The 22,246-nt window shown below is 53.8% G+C and overlaps 3 protein-coding genes and 1 long non-coding RNA gene across 5 annotated transcripts in view; 2 read left to right on the top strand and 2 right to left on the bottom strand.

Annotated features, from left to right (window-relative positions):
• Positions 1-2,195: 2,195 nt before the first annotated feature.
• Zbtb48 (zinc finger and BTB domain containing 48) lies at positions 2,196-9,001 on the bottom strand. Its single transcript, XM_005353662.3, has 11 exons — positions 8,916-9,001; positions 7,789-8,451; positions 7,176-7,411; positions 5,072-5,183; positions 4,406-4,498; positions 4,021-4,107; positions 3,771-3,925; positions 3,300-3,436; positions 3,065-3,229; positions 2,608-2,696; positions 2,196-2,534 (listed from the first exon to the last, which is right to left on the bottom strand). Exons 2-11 carry the CDS (start codon positions 8,446-8,448, stop codon positions 2,238-2,240), a joined length of 2,031 nt encoding a protein of 676 aa, XP_005353719.1. The 5' UTR covers positions 8,449-8,451; positions 8,916-9,001; the 3' UTR covers positions 2,196-2,237.
• Positions 9,002-9,208: 207 nt separating this feature from the next.
• On the bottom strand, positions 9,209-18,274 carry Tas1r1 (taste 1 receptor member 1). The gene is made up of 6 exons (XM_005353661.2): positions 17,660-18,274; positions 14,583-14,889; positions 12,112-12,873; positions 11,486-11,698; positions 11,093-11,213; positions 9,209-10,399 (listed from the first exon to the last, which is right to left on the bottom strand). Exons 1-6 carry the CDS (start codon positions 17,944-17,946, stop codon positions 9,468-9,470), a joined length of 2,622 nt encoding a protein of 873 aa, XP_005353718.2. The 5' UTR covers positions 17,947-18,274; the 3' UTR covers positions 9,209-9,467.
• On the top strand, positions 10,322-11,911 carry LOC113456638. The gene is made up of 3 exons (XR_003377392.1): positions 10,322-10,430; positions 11,316-11,411; positions 11,534-11,911. It is a non-coding gene; the product is annotated as an uncharacterized LOC113456638 (long non-coding RNA).
• Positions 18,275-18,284: 10 nt separating the features above from the next.
• The window catches only part of Nol9 (nucleolar protein 9), a 20,138-nt gene continuing 16,176 nt past the window's right edge, over positions 18,285-22,246 (top strand). The window contains exons 1-3 of one of the 2 annotated variants that reach the window (XM_026781957.1): positions 18,285-19,386; positions 20,301-20,520; positions 20,737-20,864. In XM_026781957.1, coding sequence (XP_026637758.1) covers positions 18,898-19,386; positions 20,301-20,520; positions 20,737-20,864 — 837 coding nt within the window. In that variant the 5' untranslated portion in view covers positions 18,285-18,897. The remainder of the gene's footprint in view (positions 19,387-20,300; positions 20,521-20,736; positions 20,865-22,246) is intronic. The other variant, XM_005353660.2, reaches the window with a different exon arrangement.

The following is a 22,246-nucleotide window of genomic DNA, read 5'->3' as shown; positions in this document are numbered from 1 at the left end:
GGAGTCCAGCATCACAGAGCAGAGAGGATGCAGGTACAGGAGGTAGGACTGGGGAGTCCAGCATCACAGAGCCTCTCTAGTCCTTTCTCTCCTCAAGGTGAAATACACATATGATGTAGTACAAAGGTAGGCTCCTACCCACAGTGAGATGGACCTTGAACCTAGGTTACCTTTAGAACATCGGTTCTCAACCTGAGGGTCACGACCCCCAAAGTCATCAGAAACCAGGTATTTGCATCACAATATTTATTTATCATGTATACAATATTCTGTGTGTATACCTGAAGACCAGAAGAGGGCACCAGACCTCATTACAGATGGTTGTGAGCCACCATGTGGTTGCTGGGAATTGAACTCAGGACCTTTGGAAGAGCAGGCAATGCTCTTAGCCCCTGAGCCATCTCTCCAGCCCTTTTTGTTGTTGTTTTATTTCTTTTTCCGAAACAGGGTTTCTCTGTAGCTTTGGAGCCTGTCCTGGAACTCACTCTGTAGACCAGGCTTGGCCTCCAACTCACAGAGATCCATCTGTCTCTGCCTCCAGAGTGCTGGGATTAAAGGCATGCACCACCACTGCCCTGCTAGTGAAGTTAATTTTATGGTTGGGGTTACCACAACATGAGTAACTATTGAAGGGTGGCAGCATTAGGAAGGTTGAGAATCACAACTCTGGAGGGTTGAGACACACACACACACACACACACACACACACACACACGCGCGCGCGCGCGCCCGTAATCTCCCCCAGAGCCTATCCAAATCCAGGGGAGGCCAATGCCTGGCTGGAAAAGAAACAGGCTAGGATCCCTGAGGACAGATTGAGGAATGAATGAATGCCTTACCACTAAGCCACCCCACAACTGTGGCCTTGAGAAGCTTCAGAACAGATCTGAAGCTGTTTATGGCCTATACAGGCAAACCTGGGGTGCACGATTCCCTCAGCTGCTAATGGCCAGGGAACGAAAGGGAGTCGGATGTGTTAGTTGTAAGGGAACCCCATCTTCCTAGCCTCCCAACAGCAGGGAAATTAGGATATGTAATGGCAGGAAGAGTATGGCATCTCATGGAGCAAGGAGATTAGGCAAAGCCCAGCCCTGGATGGGGTGGGATGTTTCAGTGTGTCCTATTTGTTCCACACGCCTATCAAGGTCTATGCCTCTAACCAGGAAGTACTGGTGACAGCCTCAATCAACACTGTGGCAAAGATGACATCAAACCATTTCCCCAGCTAGGTCATAGAAAGGTCTTGTACTTCTGACTGGGGGTACTTACCTAGAGCTTGGGTACCATGCTGAGGAAGCCCCAGCAGCTTCCAGAAGGAACCCAGGCCCCTGAGCTTGTGTGCTAACAGGCCAGGCAGGCATGAGAAAGCCCCCAATAATTTGGCCAAGGTTTCCCACCCAATGAGTTTTCTCAGTACCTGTCTGAGAAGCATGAGCATGCACCAGCCAGTGGGAACATGTGGATGAAGCAGGAAGTCTCACGGGCTCTTTGGGAGACAAAGGAGTTAAGAAATGTGAAGGTGCCGGGAGGTGGTGGCGCACGCCTTTAATCCCAGCACTCGGGAGGCAGAGGCAGGCGGATCTCTGTGAGTTCGAGACCAGCCTGGTCTACAAGAGCTAGTTCCAGGACAGGCTCCAAAACCACAGAGAAACCCTGTCTCGAAAAACCACAAAAAAAATTGAAGGTGCATCTGGGGCATCCATGACCTACAGCACCATGCTCTGGAAGGGGCGGGATCCATGCCCCTTCCCATTCAAGGTCTGGACCAAAATAGGACTCTTCCAAGGGTGGGTTTCTCTGGGCATACAGCCAGTCAAGGCCAGCTTCTTAGCTGTCCCTGGCCATGTTCAGCTTCATTGAACTGACTTAACTCTGGCCAATGAAGCCATGACCATGGGCCCTGGCTACTGTGCCAACTTCCAAGTGACCCATGGCTGGCCTCACAATATGCTAAGTCGGGATTCTACCCATTGGCGTGAAGCAGCGAGGAACAGGAGCTATAGCAAGTGGATGCCACCTCCATTCCCGCCAAGTTCCTCAGCTTGGCTGAGGTTCCCAGAGCTGGGGAAGCAGCTGCGCCCAGGTGCCCACTGGATGGGGTACCATGAGGGACGGCTGGGAGGAAGCCCTTCAGTTTGGTCTGGGCCCGTAGTTGCAGAAGATCAAGCAACAGACCACCGAACAAGTGAATCCAAAGTCACGTATTTATTGGTAGATGGGGCTAACTGGGCAGTGGTCTATGTATCACAGCCCTCGGGGACAGCAGCTGTGATGATGAGTGAAGGCTCCAGGACACTGGGGCTGGCAAAGCTCTCCTCTGCACACAGTCTCTGGCTAGGGAGCTGGGTGGCAAGGCCACCCTGGGTCAGGGACTCCACAATGACCTCTGCAGAGCCCATCTCCAGGTCTGTAGGTGGCTGGAGAGCCACCACCACCATCTTCTCGTCCTCGATGACTAGGTTGCGGAGCTTGCGCTGCCGTGGATTGTAGTTTTCCACTCTGTCGTGGATCTCCATGTGCCTCCGCAGGTGAGCCTGCGGGGAGGGGATGCTTAGAGGCGGGCGGGGAGGACAGAGCGGAGGAGGCAGGAGACCCTGGCCGGCCTACCTGCCGAGTGAACTTGTAGCCGCACTCAGTGCACTCGAACTTCCTCACGCCCTTGTGTCGTCTGACGTGCACTCGTAGCTGTTCCACGGCTGCAGGAGGAAGGGGGCCACTGGCATTAGGAGCAGGGAACATGGCAGGGACAGGACTGAGGTGGGAGACAAGGCGTCCCAGGGCCTGAGGCACAGGAGGCGGCCCTTGGCCGGGTCTCCCCCACTCCAGGCTCTACAGCACCACACTGAGGCCACCATTGCCCAGGTCCAGGGCGCCCTGCCCCCACCTCCGCCGTCACAGCCAGGCCACTCTTGTGTCTCCTAGCACATGGAAGACAGAACTCTGCTGGCTGGAAGGTTCTAAAGAGCACTGGGAAGCCACTGTCCCCTTGATCTCTGTAGACCCTCAAACTCAGGTAGGCAGGAAATGGAAGCCAGGCCCTCTCTCCCACAGCTTGCCCACTTGCCTTTGAAGGTCTTGCCACAGATCTGGCAGAAGTGAGGCCTGCCCTCCTGGTGACGACTGGCCACATGCCTCAGAAGGGGCCCCTTCTCAGTGAAGCGCTGATCACAGAATTCACAGCTGAAAGGCCTCTCCCCAGTGTGGGTACGGTTGTGCTTGTCCAGACTGGCTGTGGGGGACAAAGTGGAGCTCAGTTGCTGGCTTGAGCCCCGGGGAAGGAGGGGATGGACCTGCCTCACCTTGGGTACGGAAGGTCTTGCCACAGAGGTGACATTGGAAAGGCTTCTCGCCTGTGTGTGTGCGGAGGTGCATGTTGAGATTGGCCTTCTGGGTGAACGCATGGCTGCAGAACTCGCAGACATAAGGCCTTTCATTCCTGTGCGGATGGGGACACAATGCAGAGGCCATCACTGGGGGAAGCCATCCCCTGTCAGTCATCCCTTAGGGCTGGAACATGCTAAGCAAGTAGGACTTGGGTGGTTCCAGGCAAAGGACACCACCACCTTCGCCAGAAGCACAGGAGAATCCAGGAGTCAGGAAGGTAAGGGACAGACATGCCTCAGCCTGAGCCCTCCCCACTGGCCTAACAAACCTGCCTGCCTCTCACCCAGCCCCGGAAGGCTGCAGGTGCTAGACTCCAGAGGGGAACGCTCATGCCCATGTGTACGTGTGTGGGGCCCGCACTCGGGGAGGAGGGAGGAGGCTCACACCTGTGCTTGGCCTTGATATGCATCTGCAGCCCGTTGCGGCTCGAGGCCCGGTGCCCACACTCCTCACACACAAACAGCTTTTCCCCACGGTGCTTAAAAGCCTCGTGTAGTTGGAGTTCCGTCCTAGACAGGAAGCACTTGGCACAAGTGGGACACTGCAGGCGGGAGACAGGCAGAGGGAGCAGTGCCAGGTAAGGACAGGGTGGGCCGTCCAGGAGCCACGGGTGCCCCAGCTCTGCCTGGCACTTACTGCGTGGGGCTTAGGGGCTCCGTGCAGCTTGATCATGTGGCTCTGCAAGTCCTTCTTCTGCATGAACTGCTGGGAGCAGGAGGAACACTGAAAACACAGGCCTAGTCAGCACCAGCACAGCCGCGCCATCAGCCCTGCCACCAGTTCATGGTGAAGGAGCGCTAACCCAGATCTGCTGAAGCCTGGCTCCCAAGACGGGGGAGCAATGCTCAGCCATCCATGTTGTGCGCAGAGGAACGCTGAGCCAGTAGGGGTACAGACAGTGGTCCTATCTATAGTAGTGTCACTGGGTGGGCAAGGAAGGCAGGCTTCAAGGGAGAGGTGCCAGGTACCAAAGGGGTCCACATCCCCATCCCACCCGTGACCCGGGGACCAGCTGACCTACCTTGTAGGGCATTTCCCCAGTGTGTGACACCATGTGCACCCGCAGCTCCATCCTCCGGCGGAATGTCTCCTGGCACACGGAGCATGTGAAGACCTGGCAGTGTGAAGGGCAAGCAGGGCCAGCATCAGGGAGGGCCTCTGCCGGCGACGGCAGCCTCTGCAGGGGCTTCCACACGCTGCTGGGAAGTGTCTGCCTGGGGCAGGGGATGCTGGGGTAGGAGAGGGCAACATGTAACCTGCCTGCCTACATCACAGGGCACTGCACACTACCACACGCCAGGCCCCGCTCAGCTCCAGACAGGCTAGAGACGGGCCTAGCTGCTAATGACCAGTCTCTGGGAAGAGAAAGATGGGGTTTAGCCAAATACTACCCACTTGGGGCAAGAGGACAGGCAAGGTGGCCCTTCCCAGCAGCCATCCCCCGCAAACACTTTGCTCCAAGCCTAGGATGGAGCTAACTCAAAGTATCCCTGTAGTGCTTATCCCTCTGAACTTGAACCCCCTGAACAAGTGTCCCCTCTTGTACTATGATGTGGATGTGGTGACATCCAAGGCCCCTGCAGCTCTTATTTTATAATCCTGTAGTTTCCTGGGAGTCCTTCCCAGATGGCAGGAAGACAGGCCACCGGGCTGCTGCCCACAAATACTTGGACCAATTCCCAAGTACCTGTTCTGAGCGGTTCATGCAATTCCGGGCTTCGTGTTCCAAAAGGTTCTCTTTGCGAAAGTAACACTTCCCACATTTGGGGCACTCGAAGGGCTTCTCCCCAGTGTGCTTCCTGCCGAGAAGAGAGGCTGCAGTGGTGTGGGGGCTAAGAGGCTTTCCCACTTCTCTGGTACTCGGGACCCCTCCCTCTCCTACTCGGACCTACGCTTTGGTACACAGGAAGGGGTGTCCTGAGGCCAGTCAGGGCTCACCATGTAGGCTCAGTGACACCCAGATTGGACATGCAGGAGCAAGACTAGAAATCCTCTCCAGTGTAGAGACCCTCAGGAAGGGAAGACACAGTAGCCACAGGTCCAAATGGCCCCATCCTGGAGGGACAGCTGGGAGCCAGAAGCCAGCCCTACTTCTGCCAGCCTCGCTAAATGGCTGAGTTAGAGCTGACTGGCACAGCCTGGTTATGTAGCCTCCTTTCCGTGGGCTCCACTTTGAACCCCGTGGTAGACGGGTGAAATGGCTCAGTGGACAAATGCACTTGGCTGCCAAGCCAGAGGACCCACGTGGTGAGAGAACATCTACTCCTCAAGGTGTCCTCTGGCTTCTGCACCCCCACGAGTAAATAAAATGTAAACGCCACCACCAGATCTGCTCTCCTCATCTCCCTGACGTCACCAGGACGTCACAAGGATGGCTGCAGCAGCTCATGAGGTCCCCACCATCTCACCAGCAGGTTCCATTAAGTTCAGAAGTCTTTGAAGATAAGGCAGCCCTCATCACCTCTTGGCTCACAGTCCTCCAGTGCTTCCTATTTCATACTGAGAGGGCCCGGGGCCCAGGAGGATATGGGAGGTCTGAGTGAACTAGCCAGGCTTGCTCCAAGCTCAAGACATTATTACTAGCTCTGTTCCCAACAGCTTGGTTTTCTCAGTCAACGGCTTCCTTACCTTCTAGCTTAGGTGGACGACAGAAGCCTGTAAGGTAATCCCAGGTACTTGGCTTGGATATTTTTTCCCCAGCACTGGGGATTGAACCCAGGGCCTCAAGTGTTAGGCAAACACATGAAGACTGAGCTATACTCCCAGCTCACTCCCAGCTACTCCAAGCTGAGGCACAAGGATCACTAACTCCAGCCAGCCTCAGTAATTTAGAGAAGGCCTGTCTCCTGAAAAAGGGCGAGGGCTGTAGCTGGGAAGTAAAGGCCCTGGGGGGTCAAACCCTAGCACTGAAGGTCACGCCAAAGCACAGGATGGGAAATGGGTCCTAAGCGCACTCCAGGTGAGCACCAGCAGCTTCCCAGAGTATCATACCTACAACACGTGGCTCAGCACAACCTGGCTCGGTACCAGCCTAGCACAGTCGCGTGGCTACTGAGCACCTGAGATGACTTGTGTTTGTGGCACTCACTTTTAAGTAATTTTAACTTAAAACAAGCCAGATGTGGGACACAGGTCTTTGATTCCAACACTCTGGAGGCAGAAGCAGGCAAATCTCTGTGTTCCTGGCCAGTCTGGTCTACATAGTGAGTTAGAGGCTATATAGAGAGTCCCCGATTGATTTTTTAAACAAAAACAGTCCTAGGACTAGGTATGATGGAGTATGCCTTTAACACCAGCACTCAGGAGGCAAAGACTGGTAATCTCTGAGTTCAAGGCCTGCTTGGTCTATGTAAATTTACATAGTAAAGTCTTTCTCTTTTTAACTCCATAGTTCTACGTGGGTTTGAGCTGGACAAATGGTCCTTTATACTTCTTACTTCCAGAGCTACTATCCCCAGAAACACAGGCGGCCTCAGTCCTGGGGATTAGCCTCTTGTCAAAGCCTACACTGCCAGACTGCAGACTGCCCTACAGTCAAACCTCCACTCCAGCTCAGGAAGGAGCCAGATTTGTCTCACGTGGGCAGAAGTCACAGTAGTAGAACCTACTGTTTAGGATCCACAAACTCACGATCCACAGGAAGACAGGGAGGGCGGAGAGGCACGCCAACCAGGCTCTGCGTGGGCCTAACATAGAGCCCTCCAGCCCCCACAGAGCCCAGAGGAGGAGACTACAGGACCTCAACACAGAAGGGCGCATGGGAAAAGAAACTAGAAAAACAGAGCGGTTACCTGTTGTGAACTTTCAGGTAGTATTTGCTGAGGAACTTTTTATGACACGTGGGACATTCAACCGGCACGGCTGCACCTTTCCTGCTTTCAGTGGGCTCGGTTGCTAGGGAACCCGCACTCAGGGCTGGCTCCTCAGCGCAGGGCTTTCGGATGACTTTTGACTTCCTCCTGGTCAGCACAGTCTCAGGCTCAGAAACAGAATCGCCGTCATCCTCAACTTGAACCACCACTTCCCACTAAAGTCAGAGGAGGCAGCAGGAGGGGCAGAGTCACCAAAGTACCAGCAGTAGCTTCAGGGACCCAGCTTGAATTCCAACCCAAGCCCTATCTCTGATGGTCCCCTTTCTGCAGGGGTCCAGGGAAGACCACAGGTAAATCCTGGCCTTGGAGGAAAGGGGCTCTGTTTCCAGGGAGCTGGCCAGGTTTCTCTACCCTCGGGGAACACTTGTACCCCTGATGCTCACTCCACCCCCAGGAAGCTGACCACCATGGCTAAGTGTAGCTCGCAGAAAGGTCACCTGAGGCCACTGGCCTCCCATGTTTAACTCCAGAAGCGTCCATCTGTACCCTCTAGCTTGCCCCCTCCCCAGTTCTTGCACCCTGGTAGCAGTACCTCATTGCTCTCGCCCTGCAGCGGGGCACCTCCAGCCTCAAAGGGCCTTGGAGGCTCTTTGCAGTCCTCAGACTCTTTGTCCTCTGAGAGACGAGGCTTCACAGCCTGCCTGCCTTTCCCGCAGAGGAAGGAGGAGTTGAGCTGGGGCTGCTGACTGTCTCTGGACTCCTGATCCCCAGGGGCCAAGCTCAGAGTCCTGAAAACTTCCTCCTCCTCCAACTCTGCTGGCTCCTTGAGGTGGCTTTTCACATCCTGGGAGGCAGGTGGTCCCAGTCCGCTCTGGACACTCGGTGCCTGTCCCCCTGAGGTCCTGGGCTGGAAGCTCTGACACAGCTCCACAGCCTCTGGCACCCGCAATTCCTTGGCTGCCAAGAGCACCTGATCCCTGTTCCCTGAGGTGAGGGCAAGGTGACCAGTGTAGAAAAAGTCCAGCAGGAGACCAAAAATCTCAGCGAAGCCTGCAGGAAGGACGACGCTGCCTCCTGAGCCATCCCCATAGATCCTCTGGAAGAAATGGCTGCAACAGGCCAGGACACTCCAGTGTGCCTTGAACACCAGGCCCCCCACATCCAGCGTGGCGTCGCAATATTGGCCCTTCTCCCGCTGCTTGTTGAGTTCCTGCAGAACCCTCACGCTGTGCTGTACGAAGGAACTGTCCATAATCTGGAAAGGAAGGCAAACAGGACACTCTGGCCAGCCCGATCGAGAAAGACCTTAAAGTGGCGTGAGTTGGACCCTTTAACAGCCACCTGCTTCGGGATGAAGGCTTGGGTCAAGGTTAGACGTTTGCACACGGAGCTCAGCCAGAGCGGAGTGACAGCCTCTCAGAGGCGGGGAGTGGCATGGGTTGGCAGGGAGAAAGCAGAGTGGGAGCACATGGTGCAGGACAGGACAGGGGTAGGGTGCAAGTGAAAAAATAAATAAAAATGCAAATTTGGGGATAGACAAGCGTGAACCCGAACTGATCCGCCGCGCACCCGAGGCACAGCCAGTAGGGCAAGGCCGGCGGCTGCGCACAGGTGACCCAAGCCCACGCCGCGCCTGCAGGTCCCGAGCGGAAAGCGGCAGCCACACTCTGGTCAGCGCCCGGGGCGGTTCGCCGCCACCCTCTCCCGCGCCCTCCTCACCCGGCCGGTCCTCCCGGCTCACACCGGCCTCACTGCTCCGGGATAGACCACTTCAACCGCCCACAAGACTTAACTACTGGCCGGCCCCCTGCGCGGAGACGCCGCCGTCGCCACGCCGGATGTGACGTTGGGGCGCGCGGACAGAACCGGACGCCTTGGAGGCGTGGCGCTCTTGTGTTCTCCGCCCCGAGGGCGGAGCCCCAGATGAAAACCAATGGGCCTCTGAGGGGGCGGGGCCATACCTGCATACAGCCGCGCTGGGTCTCGTTCCCGGAGTCGCCTAGCAACATCGAGCTGGGGCGCTAGGCTCTGGATCCAGCTAACCGATGTGCAGTCCCAAGCTCCCCCCACCACCCCCTGGAACGGAAGCGCAACTAGGACGCCACGAACAACGATTCACATCTTTATTAGGCTGGATTCTTCTGTGTGCTTATACATCGCAAGCCATGGCTGAGCTCTCCCAGGCACCTCAGGCCCTCCGCCCCCACTGGATCTGCCACCCTCAAGACACGAGAGGCTTCCGGTCTGCCCCGCCCCTACAGTCCCCGCGGATCAGGTAGAGCCACTGCGCCTCGTGTAGTCTAGAATGGAGGCCTGAAAGTGTTCCGTATTGTTGAGGTCTGGACGGCAAAGAATCACATAGCATTTGGGGAGGAAGTAACCGCTGAAGCCGCCGCTCAGAGTGGTCAGCCCCGCCGTCACATAGGCCGCGGACAAGTTGCTGCCCTGGTAAATACTGGACATGGTGAAGAAGGTGATCCAGGATACGAAGTTGAGGAGCAGGCTGAAGGTGACACATTTGGCTTCGTTATAGTTCTCTGGCAGTTCCTTACCCAGGTAGCTGCAGGCAAAGGTGCTGATGGAGAGAAGAATATTGTGGGTGAACGCCAGCAGGAAGCCCACAGAGTTGACCTCTGTGCACTCAAGAATTATCAGATGGGGGAAGCGCTGGTATTCCCTGGTGGGCAGTGGGGTCCACAGTGCAAGCCACATGAGACAGATGAGCAAGTGGACCGTGGAGCTGACAGCGACGAATAGACTGGCACCATGGTTTTGGGCCCAAGTGTGGTAGAACATGGGGACCTTGGTGGAAAACTTGAAGATGATGACCAGTTGGAAGGAGCGGATTGTCAGGCAGGAGAGGAAGACCGCAAAACCGAGAGAAAAGAGGGGCCGACACAGTAAGCATGTGGGCACCGTGGGCTCCCCAAAGAAGCCATAGAGGCTGCAACTCCCTGCAGCCAGGGCACCCAGCATGAAGAAGCACATCCTGCCTCCGGCTGACCTCACAACAGGCGTATGAAGATGCCTTACGAACAGGCCGGTGGTCCCAACCACCAGCAGCAGCAGTAGTGTGTTAGCTGTGAGCAGCACCACCGAGACAGGATCGTGCCAAGTCAAGAATTCCACAGTACGTGAGAAGCAAGTCGTGCTTCCCGCAGGTGCCCACTCTTCTTTTCCACACGGCTGGCAGATCTGAAGATCTGAAAGAAGAGCAAGGTTCCTGAGAGTCAGGTGAGCAGAAGGAAGGGGAGGCGTGGGGAAGGAAGTTCCAGGTCCTTGCGAGAGCTGCATCTTGGCAGGCAGGTTTTGGAGCCACAGGAGAAGGGAGCCTATAGAACAGCCTCAGGCACAGCCTCAAAAGGTCCGTACTTTATGTGGCTCAGGATCTCAAAGGGGGGTTGCAAACATGGAGAACTTTATGATTTGGTCTGAGCGAAGAGCTTTAAAGATATCTTTGCCTCTCCCTTCGGCAGTTCCTCCAACCAGATCCACCTGCTGAGCATCTTCTCTGAGGTACCTGACTCTCCCGTCACCACAGAGATAGTGAAAGGAAAGAATGTGTCCCCCTGTTGTCTAAGCTCTAAGCTGAGTCCATAGCTCCCTACTGTGAGTCACTGAATGGAGCACAATGACTTCCTTCTGCCACGGACGAGCCTGTGTCTACCGTTAACCCAATTCAGGTGCTGACTCCCTGGCACAAGGAGGGGGCTTCATAGAAACAGAACAGCACAAAGGATAAAGAGGTTGCTTCTAGGACCAAATTCATCTGTAGAAGCTGACAGAGGACACACGGAGGCCTGACATTTCCAGGTGGTGTCCCAGGTGAACAATCAGAACTCAGCCTGGCAGGTTCTGGGGCCCTTGTGTGCTGGACCCCTCACCCGCTCACTCACCACTCTTGTTGAGGAAGGTCCCAGCCTCACAGGGCATGCACTCAAAGCAACAATGGTGGGAGCCCACAACCACTCTGTGGTGCCCTTCGAGGCAGTCTCTGGTGCACACAGATGCAGGAACCTGTAAGAAGCCACAGTGGTTTTCAGTCAAATACAGGAGCCGCAGTCCAGGGGCAGCTCACACACAGCACAGAAACGAGATCTCCGCACCTCTGCCCTCCAGGTTCAGGTGCAGAGCAGAGTTCTGGGAGTGTCTGTTCCTGGCAGGTCTGAGCAGAACTCGGGTAGCCTGACATCTGGCATCTCCTTCCTGTTCTGGGTAGGTATCTCCCCGCCCCCCCCCGGCTCCTGGTAACAAAGCTGTCACCTGGTGACTGACCATGTCCCCATTACCTGATTGTTCTTCCCATGCCACCGGATTTTTGTTTTATTTATGTCTAGCTGAACTGGAGACAATGTGGCAGAGCCAATGACCTCGAAGGTCCATTCAGGCCCATTCCAGTCCCAGGCGATGATGTCATAGTCATCTAGAGGATCCCCGATGTCATCGAATGCCACCGTGTGCTTATGTAGAAGGAAATTCACCTTGTGGATCTGCTGCAGAAGCTGGGACAGACAGACGTCATGAAGCCAAGCTACTATAGAACACACAAACTCAGGCAACCCAGGAAGCAGGCAGGAGCTCTCTTGTGCTTGTCCTGAGTGGTTCCAACCTACCCATAAGGCCTGGTTCCTTCCTCAGCAATCTGTTCCCACTTCTAGGAATCCCCTTGGTCTGGGGAGCCTCCTGAGAGACCTCTAATAAAGGACTCTTTTGCAGACATTGTTGGCCTTTGATATCTCTGGGGCACAGTGGGTGGGAGAAGACAAGGCTCAGAGAGGAGAAGAACTGATCTAAGAGAACAGAGACTCTTCTCACAGTGAACAGAGATTCACTGTCTCCCCAGAGAGTCCATGTACCCACACTGCCAGGGCTGAAGGGTCTCCTGGATGCAGACACCCTGGCTGGAATCTCTTACCTGCCAGGGGTAGACTGGACCCCTGGAACAGGTCTCCGAGGTACATCCCAGGAGCTGGTGGAGACCATGGGCCACAGCATACACAGCCTGGTACACATTGTAGGCAGCACTCATGGAGAAGGCTCCCAGCATGGGCATGTTATGTGTCGTGAAGGCATGGCACTCTTGGCACAGCTGGTTAGTGCTGCACCGGGATCCCTTTGGACAAGACCTGGGGTCACCCTTTACTGCCCTGATGTAAGCCTCTTCAAACTCCTTCAAGCCAGGGACAAGTCTCTGCTGGATGGCCACACCCAGCACTGTCCCAATGCCCTGGATCCCAGGCACACTGGTGATGTACGTAGAGATGGCCCAGTCTTCTGAGGCAATCCACACCTTGCCAGTCAGGTTGGCCAGCACCACCGACCTGAAGAACACTCCAGCCAGGTGCCGGCTAGAGAAAACCACGACCACAGTGGTCCTGGCTTGAGCTAGCTGCTGCATCATCTGCTGCATTCTCGGGTCACCCACCTGGGCAGAAGAGGGCACGATATCCTTGAAGGCAATGCAGATGCCCTGTGGGGTGGCCAGTTCCTCCAGCGCCCTCACGCCCAGCTGCCCATAATCACCATAGCTGCCGATGAGTGAGATCCAGACCCACCCAAAGCTCTGCAGCAGCAGCACCATGACCTTCACCTGATGCTTGTCGCTGGGGATCGTGCGAAGAAAGGACGGATACTGGCGCTTTGAGCTGAGCATCACACTGCTGGCCTCGTAGCTGATCTGGGGGAGGGGTTCCATTCAGTGATGCCAGCAACATCAACCTCCTCATAGCCCCCACCCAAACCAAGAGGACAGGCTCCTCTGGGGAGTTCCAGGAAGTATGGGAATCTGCTTATAGATCAAGTGAAAGGGCTATGTCATTTAAACATGCAACAAACCATGCTTCCTTGGCATCAGTAGGACAAAGTAGGAGACCTGAACTCTCAAGCTGAAGGGGTCACTTCTGTCCTGTACACTGTGAAGACCTACCAAGGTCCCCCTGAGAAATGACATGTTCAGACTCAAGTTTGAGGAGTATATCTCTAATTGAAGTGAAAAGGCTGGAAAGGCTCAAGACTAGAGCAGGGGCTGATGGGATCATCTATGTGAGGGACAGTGGTGCTCTGTAAAAGGCGAAAGATTTAACCAGGTGTGGCTGGTAACCCCAGTAGATAGGAGGTGGGAGGATCAAGAGTTTAAAGCTATCCTAGACTCTAACACCAGAACAGGGCCAACCTGGGCTACAGGAGACCCCGTCTCAAAAAGACAACAGAAAAAGATGACAGATAGGTTCTGAAGGGAAACTAGACTTTAATGGTGACGGTCTGAAAACTGTTAGGAAAAAGCTAGGTGGGTCGTGTAGGCCAATCGTGAGGCTGTGACGGAGAGTGAGTTCCTCACAGAGCCTCTGGGGGGGAAGCTGGGTGAGGAAGGCATGCACCAAAGTCAGGATGCATGGTCTCCATGGCCTGGAACAGGAGGAAAGAGGAGACCAGGGAAATACCAGCTGCCTCAGAGGCAGGTGGCAAAAGGACTCTCTCCAGAGAGAGGAGCTGAAAGTCAAGAGGGTAGGGTATAAATGTCAAGGACAGTGCCGTACAGCCCAGGTCAGACAGGCCACAAAGAAGCCACGTAGGGTAGGAACTGAAAAGTGCTCTTTGAGTTTGGAACTGTAGAAGGTATTCCTACAGCTAGACCAAGTGCGGATAGAATCCGAGACTGAGGCACAAATGGACAGGTGAAACAAGCTAGACCCTCAGATAGCTCTAGGAAGGTCAGCCAGCGGCAGCGGCAAGGGGCAGAAAGAACCAGGCACATGAGGACAGGGGAAAGGGATCCCTCCAGACAGAAGAGCTACTTGGACAGACTGCTAAGGACAGCAGCGGCCAGGCACGGGACAGCCCAGGACCACCACTGAACAGCAAGGAAGAAAGGCGGCCAGCGGGTGATGCAGTATCTGGGTGGGAAAGGCTTTTGAGATAGCAAAGGCAGTGGAGTCTTTGGATGAAGAGAAGGCAGAGAGTGAGCAGCTGGGTAGCTACTCTTTCAAAAGGACAGGGAGTTGGCTGTGGTGGCCCACACCTTTAATCTCAGCACTCGGGAGGCAGAGGTAGGGGGATCTCTGTGAGCTCAAGGCCAGCCTGGTCTACAGAGTGAGTTCCAGGGCAGCCGGTGCTTACATAGCGAGACCCTGTGTCAAACCAACCAAACAAAAATCAAAAGGTCAGGGTTTCCCCATGATGGCTGAGGCAGGAAGGCTGGAAGCAGCTCGGGGACAGACAGGCAGGAAGACTGGGCAGTAGCCAGGGCAACAGAATGCCTGCGGCTTGACTAGAGAGCAAGGACTGCCCAGAGATCCAGGGCCTGGGCAGGCTAGACTCAGGGAGGCCGTAGCTCCCATGGCCCTCCACCCTAGACTCGTAGATTGGGATCCCCAGGGCTTGGCTTACCAGGGGCATCAGAAAGGGGCCCAGCAGGGCAGCAGCAGTGACGGCGTGGTCAGTGTTGTCAGGCCCGATAAGTGCTACCACCTTGGAGGAATAGTTGTGAAGGTCTCTCTGCAGCGCTATGTGGTCAGTCTCCTGCTGGGCGAGCACCCTCAGTAAGGCGTACACATTGGCCGACTCTGAACACACATCATACAGCTCATACCCCAGGGAGATGTTAGGAAGCAAGACTGTGGAGTTGTTTATCTCCTCGATGCTGAACCGCATGGCCTGGAAGAGGTGGTAGCCGTGGCCATTGAAGCTCTCAGGCCTGCAGGGAAAGCCCAGGGAGGACTGAGAAGGTTGGAGGCCCGCCCCCACCGCCACAACCACCATCTCCTGCATCCCAGGGTCAATGCCAGCCTGAACACCCCCACTCAGCTTCTCAGAAATGAGATATCACACACTGCTCAGTGAAGGGTCTTTCTTGTATGTACAAAGTTTTCTGCTCTCACCGGAATGCGATGTTTTAATAAAGGAAAGCGAAGACCTTTCCTCCGTGGCCGCGGCATTCTGTAGCACACAAGTATCAGAGCGGCATCTCTTTCGGCTGATTATCCAGGAATGCTTGCTCACCTAAGTACCTGTCTGAGCGGCTGACTCAAGGGTCTAATAAACTGTTCAATGACTTTTGGCTTAGTGTTTGGATAGAATTTCCAATGACTTCAGAAATGGCCCTAAGCATACTTTTGCTACTTATACTATATATCTGAAGTAGTGTTCTCAACACTCAATGTATCAAATTGAAAGGAAAAAAAAATCTGTGCCCAGACATGCCATATATTCAGCTGAGATTGTTTGTTTTTTGAGACAGGGTTTCTCTGTAACTTTAGCTGACCAGGCTGGCCTTGAACTCACAGAGATCCACCTGTATCTGTCTCCCAAGTGCTGGGATTAAAGGCATGGGCCACCATGCTCAAATATATACCTATACTAAAGTCATGCTAAAAATTCTCAGGAGGGGCTGGGGAGATGGTTCACAGTTAAGAGAAATGACTGCTCTCACACAGGTTTGGGATGCTCAGTTCCCAGCACCCACATGGCAGCTCACAACCATCTGTAACCCCAGTGCAGGGGCTCTGATGACCTCTTTTGGCCTCTGTGGGCACCAGGCATACATGTGGTACCCAGACATATTTGTAAGCAAAATACCAACATACATAAAAAATAGTCAGATGGTGGTGGTACATGCTTTTAATCCCAGCACTTGGAAGGCAGAGGCAGGTGGTTCTCTGAGTTTGAGGCCAGCCTGATCTACAGAGTGAGTTCCAAGACAGCCAAGGCTCAAAAAAACCAATAAATAAATAAATAATAAATAATAAAAAAATCAATCTTTAAAAACATTTTCCAGGTAAAAATTGACATGAATGCAAAAACTTAAGAAGCCCTACCCTAAAGAAATAGGGTTAACACATATGCACACACACACACACACTCCAGCACAGACAAGCATACACACAGGGAGGTCCACACCTTTAATCCCAGTACTCAGAAAGCAGAGGCAGGAGGATCTCTGTGAGCTCAAGACCAGCCTGATCTACAGAGTGAGTTCCAAGACAGCCAAGGCTCAAAAAAAACCAATAAACAAATAAATAATAAATAATAAAAAAATCAATCTTTAAAAACATTTTCCAGGTAAAAATTGACATGAATGCAAAAACTTAAGAAGCCCTACCCTAAAGAAATAGGGTTAACACATATGCACACACACACACACACTCCAGCACAGACAAGCATACACACAGGGAGGTCCACATTAAGGAACTGGCTTACATGACTGTACAAGTTACTCAGTTCAGAGCTGTAGAGCTCGCCAGTAGGCTATACAGTCAGCTGAACCGAGGGCAGGTGGGGACAGTAGTCCTGAATCTGAGGGCCGAGTCTCTTTACTCAGAGTCTCTCTTCTCTCTGAGGCCTTAAAGGGATTGTGTGAGGCCCACTTACTGTTGATGGACAGCCTGTTTTATTCAGTCTATCAATTTAAATCTTAATCACATCACAAACAGACTTTTCCAGCAACATCTAGACTGATATTTGAGCCAACAACTCTAGACACCATCTCTTGGACAAACAAAATGTAAAATTACCTCACACCTGCCTTACAGGGTTCACCCTAGGCTGAGTTTTCTCTGCTCTGGCCACTGTTCTCCACAGAGCATGATACTAAAGACATGACACGCAACCCTGCTGCACAACCACTCTCCAAGCTTCTGCCTTCTGGAAGATGCCCGCTCCCTGCTTCTGTCACTCCTGTCCCCTGCATGGACAGAGAGTCCTTCAGTTTTATAAAGCCAGTTTTCTTGTGTCCTCAAACCTGTCTTCCAAGTCCAAGTTTCTCCTTCCCAGCCTCCTGTTGGGAGCTCTTTGGCCTAGTCATCACAGGCCGGGGCTTCCAGAACCTTACTTGCTTCCTGGCCAACAGTCAGGTAGTCCCTGTGTGTAGAGTATCTCACAACCTGTCGGCCTGTCGTGAGAACACTCTAGACTTCCCAACAGGGGACTTGCACAGACTGAGAGCAGCCATCTTTAAGAAGATACCCGTGGGGAATTCCAAGTGCCAGCTTCAGAAAAGCCAGGGCGACTTAGAGTTATGACACGCTCTAACAGCAAAAATGAAAGAACATATCACAGTACAAATAACACATTGTGATATAAATAAATAGGTAGTATCCTAAAGTAGAAACGGATGGGCTGTTCAGCTATCAGCCAGACTTAAGTCCTTACAGATCAGAGGGGATGACGGGCCAGAGGTGAGCGGAGGAGCCTCTGTGTTCCACTGTGAGCCCCTCTCTTCCTCCTTCCCTCTTGGACAGGGTTTCTAGCCTAGGCTGGCCTTGAACTCACAATGTAACTGCACAAAGACGGCTGGCTTGAACTTCTGATCCTTCCAGTACCAGGGATTGTAGGTAGAATGTGCACAAGCCATCCCATGTGGTACTGGAGATTAAACCCAGAGCCTCATGTACTCTAGACAAGCTCCAAACTGATTGAACCACATTCCCAGCCCACCAAGTGACAGCTCTGGCGGCCCCTTCACTCACCTGTCACAACGTGTCACCTGGGGTTGGTTTCTCACCTGCAGATAGTCTGCATGGAGACCGAACAGGCCTGCGAGGAGGTAATCTCCTGGGAGGCTGAAGCTCGGCGAGGACTCTGTCTTGTAGCAGCTGAAAGCCCAGCAATACTCAATGTGGAGCTGCAGGCTGAGCAGGTAAGCTGCCCAGAAAAACATGCTGGCCAGATGCCCCTTCGCCCAGCATGGCTGAGCACACCTCGGACAAGGCTGGCTTCTTAAATACAATGAGTGACAACCGCCCGGACGCTTCATAGCTTCGTGCCCCTGGAAGGGGTGGGACGAGTCCCGTTGTAGAAAGACGGCTGGTCTTCCGGGCTGTGGTCTCTCTCAGGAACTGGGCAGGGTCAGGGCATGCATGCAAACAAGGTGGCCCCCTGAGACCCCTCCTCTGGACGGTTGTGGTTTCTGTCCTTGCTTGGGTGCTTTTGGCTTCACCTGGCTAGGGAAGGGAGCCCTGATGGTTTTCCGGGAGGACACTTGGGCACTGAAGGTCAGGGTTGCTCTCAGGGAACTGATGGCTTTTTCTTTTTCTTTTTGTTTGTTTTTGTTTTTGAGGCAGTCTCTTGCTCTCTTGTCCAGGCTGGCTTTGAACTCCTGGGCTGAAGCCACCTTCCTACCTCTGTCTCACGGAAGTAACTGACAGATAGTACTGCTGGCTGTTAGAGTCTCCGGAGAGTTACAGGAGTTACAGGAGTTAGTAAACCTCATTTAGTAAACCTGAGACTAGGCTCTGAGTGCTCACCTGCTGGACCTAGTATTCAGACTTTCAAAATGTATTTAATCATCATGGTTTAACTTTGTCCTCCAGGATTGCTCCCATCGGCCAAAAGTCAAATGTATGCAAACCCAGCATTATACAAATGGACCGAATTTGTTTTAAAATGCCAACCCTGTTTTTATTGATTTATTTTTTTCTGCAGGAAGAAAAAGAAATCCCAGGTGGATTTCCTGAGAGGTGGCCTTGTGGTTAAATCTAGGGGCTTTGATTCCCACTCTTCAGCCAGCCAGGGTGGGGTTTTGCATAATGTTAATGGGGCCCTGGATGGGATGGCCATCCGAGCCTAGGCACGGAGGGCTGGAATTCCTCATGTGCTGCACAGGCCGGCCGGGAGAGGGCGCCTGCAGCTCTGCACGCCTGGCGCTGGGGAGCGGGGCGACGAGATCTCGCGAGATCGTCCGGGCCGGAGGCGTTCCGGACCAAGCATGGCGGACTCCGAGGTGCTGCTCAGGCGGGTTCCGAGCCGCTCCTCTTGGCAGCGGGCTCGCAAGGCCCGGTCCCACCTCCTCCTCAGCCGTCGGGGCCGTCGCCGGTTTGGGGTCCTGACCCGGGGCGAGCTGCGGCGCCTGCGACGGCGGCTGCTACGGGCCCAGGCTTTGGGCGGCGACTGGAAGCTAGGTGTCACCGCGGGCACGCACGTGGCGGAAAAATGCAAGGTCCGGAGCCGCAGCGGGTCCACACCGGGCACCGGGTCCACGCCGAGCAACCTGCCCTCGCCCCGCAGCCAGCCCACGCCGCGCCGCCAACCCACACCGCGCCGCCAGCCCACGCCACGCCCGCAGTCCACGCCACGCCCGCAGTCCACGCCACGCCCACAGCGCGCGCACAACTTCCCACCCCTGCCAACGAACGTCACCCAAGCCGTGCGGGACCTAGGCTCCGGCCGAGTGTTGTTGGTGCTGCCCGCCGAGGAGGTGAGTCGCCCGCGGGGGAGCTTCTAGTGACCAGGCCGTGGTTCTCCGGATGCAGGTCGCGTGCAAGTCCATCCTGCAAGTCCATCCTCATCCTCCTGCTCAGGGATCTGCAGGCCTGCTGGCTGCGCTGTACTAGCAAACTAATGTGTCGGACTTGTTGGGCACTCAGCTGCCAGCTTTCCGGGTGTCCCAAATCAGTTAGCACCTCTTTCTCTTGTTTATGGGCTGAAAAACAGGGTAGGTCCCTTGCAGCCAGAGTTAGACAGACAGTAGCTCGGCAGAGCCAAGAGTTAAACTCAGGCGGTCTGACCCTGGTTAAAGATTGCCCTTCTTATGCCCGGAAGGAGTGAAGCCTCGGGAATTGGAGATGGGTATGCTGTGCGCCTTTGTAAGCGCGGGTTGGTAGAGTTTGTGAGCCTGTTGAGAGCTGCAACGGGGGTATGATGTTTAGGGTTAAGTTAAAACCTGACAGAATTTGGTACAGTGTAGCCTTGTTTTGGTTTTTTATGTCTGAGTGTTTCTCCTGCATTTCCGTACATCATGTGCGTGCAGTGCCTGCAGAGGATCTCTGAAACTGAAGTTAGAGGGTGCTGGGAACCAAACATGGGTGCTCCGGTAGAGCCGCCAGCGCTCTAACCGGTGAGCCACCTTTGCAGCCCCAGTGCTGTGTACTTTGATGCTCGGACGTGAGTTTTCACACCAGCCGCTCTGAGTGTAGGGAGGGTTAGATCTCCATGAGTCGAAGAACTACGCAGTCAGTTCTAGGACAGCCTTGGCTACATCATGAGGCCCTGTCTCAAGGGGATAAAGATCATTTTGATAAGTGAATAGCAAGTTAAGATTTTAGAATTTTTCTGTCTTTGGTAGCAGTATCTATAATGTCCATAATGTTTTTTTTCTTCTTTCCCTGCTAGGACTTTATTTTTAGTGGGATATGCCGTGTGACTTGCATCTATGGTCAGTTGCAAGTCTTTGGCCATATCATCAAACAAGGCCAGCCCGCCCAAGATGTGTTTTCTGCCTACACCCATTCTTTCCTGAGCATCAGGGCGATGCTGTACCCAGAACCCGAGAAAAGCGAAAAGGAGGTCAGAAAAGAGATACGGGCTCTGCTCAAGCCGCACATGAAACTGGGTAACTGTACTCTAAGTATTAAAGTACTGTGATTTCCGCTGTTTTACACCAGAAGTTTTCCAAGACCATGAAGCTAGTAGGCAGCAGACTCAGGTTGTGCTGCCTCCACCCAGACATAAAAAAGTCACCTCTACTTCACAAGCCTGTAGTTGAGATAACAGCCCTTGGTATCTAAATTGTTAATAATTCTGAAGTGGCCTGCTCCTCTCTTTGCAGATGACAGACACTGGGTGATACACTATTTCTGTCCCCTGGCCTCCGTCGTGCTGCTGGAACAGCTGAAGTCCCCTGCCGTGGACTTCATGAGCTCCTATAAGTGTGCTTCTTACGTCTTCCGACAGGAGGTAAGGCCCCATACTCACTTAGGGCTGCTGGTCCCTTGCACCAGAGCCATCAGCTGAATTGTTGGGAGCACTTTCAGAATGATCATCCTCTGTTGTGTGTTAGGGGTAGCACTTCGGGGTGTCAACAGTTAGGAGATAGTCTCTATAGAAAGGTGTATCATGGGTAAAGGCACTTGCCGAACAAGCCCGAGAATGTGGGTTCCATCCCAGGTGCTCGTGTAGGAGGAGAGAGCACGCCTGGGTTTTGTCCTCTGGCCCCCACTTACGCGGTGTGGCGTGCATTTACACAGGCACCTATAGAAAGCTCATGAACATTTCTCCTCCTCTTCTTCAGTTTCATTGCCCAGCAGAAGGCACCTTTTTATCAGCTATGGTAGGACAAGCCTGTAATCCCAGCACTCGGGAGGTGTAGTCAGGCGGATAAGGAATTCAAGTTCATCTGCAGCTAGATAGTGATGTGGAGGCCACTCTGAGCTACATGGCACCCTGTCTCCAAAAGAAGAAAAAAAAAGATACCAAGTTGGAGATGTCAGGTAGTTTGGAGGAGATGGTAGGGCCATCTTCTGTTGAGAGCCTGCAAAAGAGAGGGTATCCAAGAACACAGATTTGGTGAGAGACAGACAGACAGACAGCATGGGCACATTGACGGAGTTTGAGAGGGGAGAGGGTATAAGGTTTGGGCCATGTCACTTGAGAGGAGGTTAAAATAAGGAAGTCACAGAGGAGCGAAGGAATGACCAGGGGTGGAGGGCTTGCCAGTCTAAGGTGGTCTAAGAAAGTGTGTACAGATGCAGAACGAGGATCTAGACCAGACTGGTTTTAGTACACTGCTGAGGGACAGCCTCCCGATGCAGTCAGGAGGTGGGGAGAAGGAAGCTGAAGGAACGCAGTGGCTCCAGGGCTCTGTAGTGAGAGGTCATCATTGTCGAGAGGGCATTGTGAACCACCTTGCTTGATCAGCCGGTGTGAATGCAGGAGCACTGGAGTGACAGCGCTGTGGAGGGGAAGCTCAGCTGGACTGCCCTTGAGTCCATGATGAATCTGTTTGCTTATAAGGCCCTGTGGCCTTGGGAGGAACGTGCATTCTACTGCACGCAAGTGCAGGTGCAAGCAGAAGCCAGCGGGCACCTTGAGGTTTTGTCTTTCTTTTGAAATAGTCTCTGGTTGGCCTGAAGCTTACCAAGGAGGCTGGATGTGTGTCACAGCCTCAGCGTCCTACTCCCAGGTGGTAAGATCGTACACACCCACACCCACACGCGCTCCATGCCTGGGGTCGTGCCCAGGGCCTCAAGATTATTGGCTGAACTGTTTCCCCGGCACTTACAACCAGTGTTTTGTTTTGTTTATTTTATTATTATTATTTGGTTTATTTTATTTGTGTG

The sequence above is a fragment of the Microtus ochrogaster genome, chromosome 10 (genome assembly GCF_000317375.1).
Source record: "Microtus ochrogaster isolate Prairie Vole_2 chromosome 10, MicOch1.0, whole genome shotgun sequence".
Taxonomy (NCBI): domain Eukaryota; kingdom Metazoa; phylum Chordata; class Mammalia; order Rodentia; family Cricetidae; genus Microtus; species Microtus ochrogaster.
This window is presented reverse-complemented; position numbering and strand designations above follow the sequence as displayed.

Bases quoted from the DNA above. Each gene is read 5' to 3' on its own strand.
- Zbtb48 (XM_005353662.3), bottom strand. From the start codon at position 8,448: ATGGACAGTTCCTTCGTACAGCACAGCGTGAGGGTTCTGCAGGAACTC. The intron at 5,184-7,175 runs GTAACCGCTCTG...TCTTCTCGGCAG, and splicing joins TACCTGAAAGTTCACAACAG to GAAGCACACTGGGGAGAAGC. The intron at 4,499-5,071 runs GTACTTGGGAAT...TCACACTGCCAG, and splicing joins GCATGAACCGCTCAGAACAG to GTCTTCACATGCTCCGTGTG.
- Tas1r1 (XM_005353661.2), bottom strand. From the start codon at position 17,946: ATGAAGCGTCCGGGCGGTTGTCACTCATTGTATTTAAGAAGCCAGCCT. The intron at 11,214-11,485 runs GTAATGGGGACA...GGCTTCTTACAG, and splicing joins GGCATGGGAAGAACAATCAG to GTTCCTGCATCTGTGTGCAC. The intron at 10,400-11,092 runs GTGAGTGAGCGG...CTCTTCTTTCAG, and splicing joins GACCTTCCTCAACAAGAGTG to ATCTTCAGATCTGCCAGCCG.